Source organism: Epinephelus fuscoguttatus, linkage group LG6 (assembly GCF_011397635.1).
Source record: "Epinephelus fuscoguttatus linkage group LG6, E.fuscoguttatus.final_Chr_v1".
Classification (NCBI taxonomy): Eukaryota; Metazoa; Chordata; class Actinopteri; order Perciformes; family Serranidae; genus Epinephelus; species Epinephelus fuscoguttatus.
In genome coordinates, this window is record NC_064757.1 from 39296582 (window position 1) to 39306094 (window position 9513).

At 40.3% G+C, this 9513-nt stretch overlaps 1 protein-coding gene across 1 annotated transcript; it reads left to right on the forward strand.

Annotated features, from left to right (window-relative positions):
- Positions 1–1892: 1892 nt before the first annotated feature.
- On the forward strand, positions 1893–7015 carry dmrt2a (doublesex and mab-3 related transcription factor 2a). Its single transcript, XM_049578547.1, has 4 exons — positions 1893–2052; positions 2644–3063; positions 5076–5178; positions 5642–7015. The coding sequence occupies exons 2-4, from the start codon at positions 2692–2694 to the stop codon at positions 6736–6738; spliced, it is 1572 nt and encodes a 523-aa protein (XP_049434504.1). The 5' UTR covers positions 1893–2052; positions 2644–2691; the 3' UTR covers positions 6739–7015.
- Positions 7016–9513: the final 2498 nt, after the last annotated feature.

Consider the following 9513-nt stretch of genomic DNA (forward strand, 5'->3'; position numbering starts at 1 on the left):
TGAAATGTTTGTTTTTCCTTTAAAAATCAAAATGTGTCTGAAAATACACATTAACACAAATCCACACAAACATTTCGCCCTTTGCAACAGGTTGAAGTTGATATGGCCTGTCGTTGTTATTAAAACATGGAAAATATAACATAGTGTACATAAATATTACACTGAAAAAAACAAATCCTTCCTAGCTAGTGTCAAATCTAGTGCCTGTGTGTTTAAGATTTAGTTTGACCCCAAACAACATCTTATGCCCTCTGACTGACACAAACCTGATGTTTATGGTGCAAGAAAGGACCGTTAACAGAAATAAATGGAACAATCTCCATCCACTCAGTTCAATAGGGGGTCCCTGCTCCAGATCTCTCTCAGCTGAGGGGTCCTTGGACTGAAAAGTGTTAAAGACATCTGAATTAAAAGATTATTTGTGGCCTAATTTACCTGTTCAGAGTAGTTTCACATCTTTAGCACACAACAGAAATCTATGGGCTAAATTAGCAAACACTGAAATTTTATGGATGAATATCAATCAGCAAATGCCAAAGTGGTGATATCAGTTATTTTAAGTTAACATTTCTCTTTACTTTGACAACCTAGTGATTATCAGGCTGTTTGTCACCTCATTACATAAGGTGTCTTCTCACCCAGTCAAAAAAGTAATATGTCAGGACAGGGGTTGACCGGGAGAGTAATTTTAGTCCAAAAAAATTTTAATCTGTGTAGAGCTGCAAAATATATTTGAGACTTACAATAAAGGTAACTCAGCCTTATTACGTCTAAACCCAGCTGGCACATGAAACTCTTGTAAATCAACATTGAAATTTCAGATTGATCCATTTCAATGTTGAAACAACTTTAAATAACGTCTAACGTTTGTGAAACAACACTGACACAACATTGTGAAATCAACGTTGATTCATCTTTCAGAATCAAAACACGATTCAACAGTGATTCAACCACGGTGTATGACGTTGATTCAATGATGCCAGCTTATCAACATTATTAATAATTATCAGTATGTTACCATAAGGTGGCTACTCTGCAGTGTTTATGAATACCTTGCAGTGAAAGTAAACAAACCTGTCAATGTGCTAGGCTTTTAAATTCAATATTTTCCTCCAAGACTTTTTTTCTGTCTGGATTTGGACTCCACAGCTAGCTTCGCGAGGGAGACTGAGGACAAGCATCGCTATTGATGTTTGGCAAAATTTAGAGAAAAGGTGCAGGCCGTAGACTTGACAGGTTGTTAAAACATTTGTTGAATTTGTCATAGGCCTTTGGGTTACACATTTTTACAGCTGGGTGATGTAAGAATCCCTGCAGGCCTACAATGTTGATAAATAAAAATTTAAAATGCTCACAAATAACCGTGATTAATTTCCATGTAGCCTCATTTCTGGTGGAAGTCACAGGAAGCCATTGCAGAGGGGTGAAAGAGCTGCATATACTGAATTGGGAAAATTAAATCTTCTCCCAGGCAATAAATAAAAAAGTTAGACATCTTAACATCTGTAAAAAAAAAAAAAAAAAAAAAAAAGACAAAGAAACCATTAAGGGCACAAGCTAGCTTTGTTTTTGATAATTAGCTGTGGCAATACAAAACCAGCAGTGTTTTACAAGAGAAATGTTTTTTTTAAATCAATACTACACGGGGGAACTAAAAACTATTTATTTTTATTTAATTTTTAAAAATTATTTAACTTTTTTAAACATTAAAATCGTGTTAAATGACTCAAATGAATGCTTACTGTTAACCCTCCTCCCCGCCCGGATAACTGCTCGTAATCCTATTGGTCGCCGCGTGTTTGCGAGCAGCCAATCAGAGGGCAGAGAGCGCAGACTGCAGCGGTTCATAGGAGCGGCGCTCTGAGTGTTTCCTTCAGAGGAGACTTGGCTGCGTGCAGAGACTGACACTCAGTCACACACTCAATTAACAGCTAATTACAAGCCTGGACTGTGTGTGCGTGTGTTTGTGTGTGTGTGTGCGATTCATCACAGTGCTGAGAGACGCCACACGCTGCTGCAGAGACCCTGGACTTTGACCATCAACCTCTGGAGGTAAAATGGACTCTTATGTTTGCATGTTAATTTGAGCAGTGAGCCAAGTATTGAGGATTACTATGACTTTATGAGGTTTGTTGCACACAGACCAATTAATGGACTGATGTGATAAATCATGACGAATCTCTTGATGTGATTTATTCTATGCTTCCAATAATAGATTTTCATATTTGCTTTCTGACATGTGTAGGCTGCAAATTAAATATGCTTTTCTAGTTCTATCTTCTGCAAAATCGTAAACAAAGTGCAAACTGTCCACAGTACTGATAATATACTGATGGATGTTTTTCTGCTGTGCACTTTCTAGATTTTAAGGAATATTTTTCCAACATATTTTTGCAAATCAATAAGGAAAATTAGTTTCCCCCCCAAATATCTTTAAATGTTATTTGTGCATGGTTTAGTTAATATTTTAAAAACAAGTTATACTGCTTATAGGTTGATTAAACAATCAGGAAAATAATTCAAGCTCAGTTATTTTAGATTTATGGAGTAATTTTGCTTCCGCGTGAGTTGATGTGTATTTATTATAATTTATTCAAGTGCAATAAAACGCCCATAATAATAGTCATATTTATTTGTCTCCAGACATAACCTGGGTGCACAGCACACAGCCGGCGGAGGACTCGGACAGACATGTCAGACAACGCCGGTTGCGAGTTCGAGATCGACGTGGAGAGCCTGGAGACGGAGAGCGACGACCTGGCGGACCCCTCCAGCCGCCCGGGCTCGGCGCCGCTCGGCCACGCCGCCTCCGAGGACGACGGAGACGGCAGCAAGGGCGACGACAAGCCGGGCCCCAGCGGCATGTGTCCCGGGGACCAGAGGAAGCTGAGCCGGACGCCGAAGTGCGCGCGCTGCCGCAACCACGGCGTGGTGTCCTGCCTGAAGGGACACAAGCGCTTCTGCCGCTGGAGGGACTGCCAGTGCGCCAACTGCCTGCTGGTGGTGGAGAGGCAGCGGGTGATGGCGGCGCAGGTGGCCCTGAGGAGGCAGCAGGCTACGGAGGTAGGCCCGGAGTGTGTGTGTGGATGAATGTGTGCATGGATTTCAATGCTGTTATTAAAGACTGGAACCTTCGCTTTAAAGCTGTGATGCGTTCAAGTGCTTTTATTCAGCAGCACTTAATTAAAAAAATAAGACCCCACAATATAAGTTATTTCACTTTATTTCATGACAGCACACACCAGTAACCTATAATACTGTTAGTATTAATGATATTAAACACACAGGATGAACAAGTGAATCCTAAGAAGTCTTCAGGTTTAGTCCCTCTGCGTTTTTCTGCTGTGAGGATTTCCAGGAAATGTTGTTCCTGCTTCTCACAGCCTGAGTCAGGAGCACTTCTCACCACTGCTTTATTTACTTTGTGAATCCAGTGGCTCAGTCACTGCTGTCCACACACACTGCACATCACATGTCTCCTCAGGCTTCTTCAGGGGAAATCAATGTTAAACATGCAAACATGTCTTTAAAATTTAACACACATCATCAGCAAATGTCACAACAACAATATTTGTATCATTATGAGCAGTGGTTATAGATTGCACGCTCTCCACCGTCTGATTTATAGTGTTCACTTACACATTATTTATACGTGGCCAGCTCATGATTATGGCATTTTGACTTGGAGATTTAGACGCTCTGATTACTGACCTGTGACCTTTGAATGGTTAAGAAAGTGTGACTTCATTTAAGCTTCAAACAGTCCTCATATTTTACCTAATTAATCTTTATATTACAGTCAAATATCAAGTCTTTATTTGCTCTTTTTTATTGATTTGAGCTGCAGTGCAACATCAGCGATTCCTTTTCTGACTATGACAGGCATAAAAAGGTGAACAAGTTTGTCTGTGCTGATATATCAGTAGTAATACACTCCAAGTAAAAGAAATCGGGCGTTACCGTCAAGCACCGCTGAGTTATATAAGTGCACATAAATTAACAAACAAAAAATCACAGCTGGGAAGAAGTTCTCTGTGACACACGCTGCATGGCTTCAGTTGTAAACAACCAGTACAACATAATTTTAATTCTCTTCTTTCAGACAACACAGAGTTACCGTCTTTATTTTTCAAAGTCAAACATTAGCTGTTAAAAAAAACCAAACGATTTAAACATGACTTCCCAATTTTAGATACAGATTTAGGTTTGAAGATTGAGCATGTATTGGATCAGATTCATGCTCAGGATTAATGTAGCTCTTTAATATGCATTACCTTAACTCTTTGTTTGACTAAATGAACATGGATGTCAATCAGTGGTGCTCAAAGTGACGTGTCAGGATCCCTGAGGGGTTCCTAATGTTGTCCCAGCAAATAAACAGTCATCATTTAATATCAATTAAAGTGTATTTACACAGTTTAATCAGAGAATGTAAAAACAAATGTTCTCTCGCTGCCTATACCGACAATTATACATTTCCATCTTTGCTTGTAAACAAATACAAATCCCTTTATGATGTCCTTAAACACCATATATATGTGTGTGTGTTTGTTTGTGTGTTTTGACTGTGGTGGTGACATTCAAATATTTGAGAATGTCTGCGGTGAAATAATGAACCACGTCAGCTGTGGTATTTTAAAGATGATACCAGATGGGAGTTTTTATGTTTGAGTGTGTGTGTGTGCGTGCATGTGTGTGAACGCTGAATGCATAACTTTTATTACACGGTCCAAAACTGCAGTTTGTAGCAATGCAATCAGGTTTAGTTGTAAATTTATCTCATTTTAAAATGGGGCAAAGCAATGCATGTAACATAATGTTTATCTTTAACTTAAAGGTAACTGATAGGCCACATCTTATGTTTAGTTTCTCAACATGCTGATCCTGCTTTAACATATTTAAAGGCAGTTAATCAGTATCATGACTCATATTTTAAGAACTTGACTATGAAGGAGTTGGATTATATTATCCGAACACATGTGACTTTAGCTGTGACAAATCAGGCATGTTAGAGGATTAAGAAAAACCTCCTGACAGCACGTCTTTAGTCATTTTTTATTTTCTCTATTCATCAGGATAAGAAAGGAATATCTGGGAAACAAATTCCAGCAGAGAGGAGGACGATATATCAGCGACACATCCGACCGTCGACCATGCTCGCCAAAAGCATCCTCGAAGGTAACAAGGCAGCAAACCTGACAAATAGACACATGTTTTATTTATTTCTTTGTATTAGATGTTTCTGATCTTTTCCTGTGTCTCTTGGCTCGTCCTCTGTCCCTGTTTAACTCGGATACAACTTGTGTTTCTCCTCTAGCTTGTCTTGGATTTCTGTCTTTTTCCACTAACAGCACAACAGTGATCAGGACTTGTTAACCTCTGTAAGCAGTGACTTGATAAACCTTTTTGGCATGCAATAAGTTTACTATAATTCACATCTCTGACACTCACAACATGCAAATATGATTTAATTGCTGAGCATGATTTATATTTTCTTCAAGCCACACTAAAATTCCTCTTTGTTGCAGTTTTGCATGTTTGTGAGTGAGAACATTTCTGCAGCATGCTCGACATCAGCTTTAATCCAAAACACATTGACAGTCATAAACCTTGAATTAACTGTGGGTTCCTCTGATGACAGGATACCGTCCGGTGCAGTCTGATCCATTCCTGGCGGCCAACCCGTCTCTTCCCCCACCGCTGAGCGATCGCATGAGGAAGAGAAGGGCCTTCGCCGACAAGGAGCTGGAAACCATCATGCTGGAGCGGGAGTACAAAGAACGAGAGCTGCTGGAGAACAGCCAGGCGGCCTCGCTCATCTTCCCCACCAGTATGGCCCACCACGCTGCAGAGTACAACTACAAGACGGCCTACTCACCAGCAGGTCAGGTCGAGCCGCAGCCCAAAGAGGTGTGCAACTTCCTCAGCCCGAACTGCCTGGATCTCTCCATGCAGTACCCCACCGCCTCGGCCAATGTTGAGCTAATCTCCTCCAATGTTAGTGTGGCCACCACCTACCGCCACTACCCGCTGCAGCCATCACGAGGAGGCTTCATGATGTGGCCCCGCGGTGCAGCCAACCTGGGTGACGCCCTGCTCTATCAGCAGTGCCTGTTCAACGCCACGGCAGTGCAGAACATGAAGCCAGGCGCTGTGTGGGAGCCGAAGGTGATGCCTGCTGAGAGCCAGCCGCCAGAGCAGGAGGCTGCGGCGGCTCTCGCCGCCAAACTGGAGGGATCCCGAGCAGCTGCACTGCAGGATTCATCAGACCCTCAACGAGCTGATCCCAAACCTCCTGCTGTCACCCAGGGGGGGCAGAGGGAGTGCTCAGCATTCTCTCCACCCAAGAGAAGCTTCGGACAATCCTTCCCCAACAACTCTCATTCCCAAAACTCCAGCCAAGTCCTGAACAAGCTGAGCAAGGACAGCACTAAGCTTTCCATGAAACTCAACTCCTTTCACTCCCTCATCCAGCATTCGCTGAGTGAGAAAACCAGCGGAGGGGCAGGGCTGGAGCTCGGAGCTCCGTACTGCAAAGAGCTCTTAGAGGAGGCCGCCCGAAAGTTCAGGGAGGGCTCTGCCAAAGACATTCAGGCCGTGAAAATCACCGACAGGTACGGCAAAGACTTTCTGTCCAAGCCTGTGGGGACCAAGATGGCGTCCAGTGAGTCTTTGTCCTTCTCTGTGGAGGCCATACTGAAGAGACCCACACCTGCCATGAGTCGAGCATTCCATTAATTTCCTTTAAGTGTCTTTTCTTGCACTATAAACATCAGGTTTGTCTCAGTCAGAGGGCATCTCATCTCAAGTTGTGGTTTTGGGCTCAAACTAAATCTTAAACACACAGGCACTGCGTTAGACACCAGCTAGAAAGGATTTGTTTTTTCCCAGTGTAATATTTATGTACAGTATATTATATTTTCCATGTGCATGTTTTATTATTAACGTTATTGTGTAGAGTATTTAAACATTATCCCGATGTTTTCCTCATGTCAATAAACTTTAAAAGACTGAACTCTTTCCATAAAAAGTCTTGCATTTCATTTAATGCTCCAGTTATGACATGTTTAACTGTGAACAGGTTTTTGTTTGGGTCAGAAGTTAGTCTGCAGCCACTAATAAATCACTATGGTTTTTACATTTGTGACAGTTCACAACAAACAGGACATAAAGGACTAATAAAAAAATGACTTATCTTACACAAACAAAACCATCAGGTAGACAGTAATTTATTTTTTAATTTCTCTGGGAGTTTTGTAAAATAAAAATAGGTGCTATAAACAGTCTGACGGCAATTTTCTATCATTTATTATTTGAAAAAAATGCAACTTTTTTTTTATCTTATTTTGACATCTTGAATTTTGTGAATAGTGAGATTTTCAAAGTAAGTGCGTATATTCAGATTGCATGTGTGTGTTGTTGGAACAGTGCCAGTTTTCACTAACTTAAATCCTAAAACAGCGGAAGCATTGCCACCTCTTGAGCACTGGGCATTTTGAATAACTAGAAATAAATTTAAGAAGTGAATTTATACTATAAAATACAAGTAAAATGTTTTTTGTTTTTTTATATATATATTTGATGCCACAAGTCCTTCAGAGATAGCTCTAAATATTTTTTATTTTCTGTTTTTATTTTGGATCTCATTTAACTGTAATTTTATGTTAAATCCTAAAATATTTTTTATAAAATAAAGCAGAAAATCTTGTCAAAATGGTAAAATTCAACAAAATAAGAGCACTGGAGTTGTATTTCAATGAAATTATACAGATGTGGATTTTATTTCAGATTAATCCCAAGTCTTCTGGATATTAAATTAAGTCACAATATCTTGATATTAACGGAACGATAAAACACCAAGGTGTTTTGACAGCAAATATTTAACTTTGTGTAACAACGCTGTAAACCCAGCCTCATTGAGACTCATTAAAGGATTATAAGCGGATTGTTTTATCACATTGCATATTTGCATAAGCACAAATCACACAACCAAAACACATAAATGAAGTGTGGACGTGGACTAACTGTTCTGCAGAGAGGTTTGAAACATGATATCAGCCCATAAATCTGTGAGCAGCATCATCTCATCCGTTCAAGATGCATTTCTCCACTCATTCCTTTCCAGTTACAGACTCTCAGTGTGTGTGTGTGTGTGTGTGTGTGTGTGTGTGTGTATGAGTGTGCGTCCACGCTGAAAGACAGCTTCAAACATGGGTTTCACATGAGCTGCAGAACACTGATCCGTGCAATAATGAACAAGACGAGAGGTGAAAGAAAAAAAGTCACTAATCTCTCCTTTCTGGCACAAACATCCACATTTCATCGACGGGAGTCTGAAGCCAAACCACTTTAAAGCTCTATTTTCTGATCACTTTACATTTTTTTTCCTTCCTCGGCTGTTAAGCCCACTGAGAAATCTCGTGTCAGGAGGAGATTGTGGATGTGTGATGGGTTCAAAGAGAGTCCTGCTGCTGCTGCTGTAATTGGATTTGGGTTGACGATGACATTTTGTGTCACCACAGAGAACTGACATAATTTTAAGCCTTTGGTGTCGATTCTTTTTTACAGTGTGTGTGTGTGTGTGTGTGTGTGTGAGAGAGAGAAAGAGAGACACAGACAGTGCATTCATGGTTGTTTTGATATCAGACTAAAAACACTAAAGAAAAAACACATTCCCATTATAAATTCGTCGTCTTCACTTTTTTAATCAGAATTTTTCCATTTTGTTTATTGTGATTTTTCTGTTGTTTCGACTGGTTTACCTTTTTTCGAAATACACAATAAAATGTGTGCCTTTTTTAATGTATGTGTGTGTGTGGTGTGCATGCATGAAAGAATACAGTTCTTCTTAAGGAGAGACAACAAATTTCATTGTATGCTACCTGCAATGACAATAAAGACATTCTTATTCTAATATATTTACGGTCCTCTGAATGTCCAGATGGTACTTTCAACAGAGATCTGAACTCATGAACAGTCCAGTTTGAGCCAGAGTGCACTCGGGCAGTCAGACCCTAGGGCTAGCTTTTCCCCTCTGTTTCCTGTCTGTATGCTAGGCTAAGCTAACTGTTGAAAACTCAGAACAATATGTGAAGTGAACCGAGGGTTAAATCTGTTTTTGTTAAAACTTTGATGCTGTTTATGGTGCTTGCCTTGTATTTCCACGTTTCCAAATTTGCTTGTACCGCTTTTCTTGTTAATTTGACATTCTGTTTGTTTTTATTTGTTAGCATACACTGTTCTGTTTTCCTAAACCCAACCACATGTGTGTGTTGGCCAAACGTAACCCCATGCATGTGTGTGTTGTTGAAGGAAAAAAGTTTGCTTTGTTGTACTGACGTATAGTGCATTTATTTTGAAAGAGACTGTGTGTAAATGTTAAGTGTCCTGTGAAAACAGAAGTGTATTCTGAAAGAAGACAATGCATGTAACAGGCAGAACTTGACTCTACTTCTCCGAACAGCAACAACCAACACACCCAGTACGTTGCACGTCGTATGTGGACATGGAAAG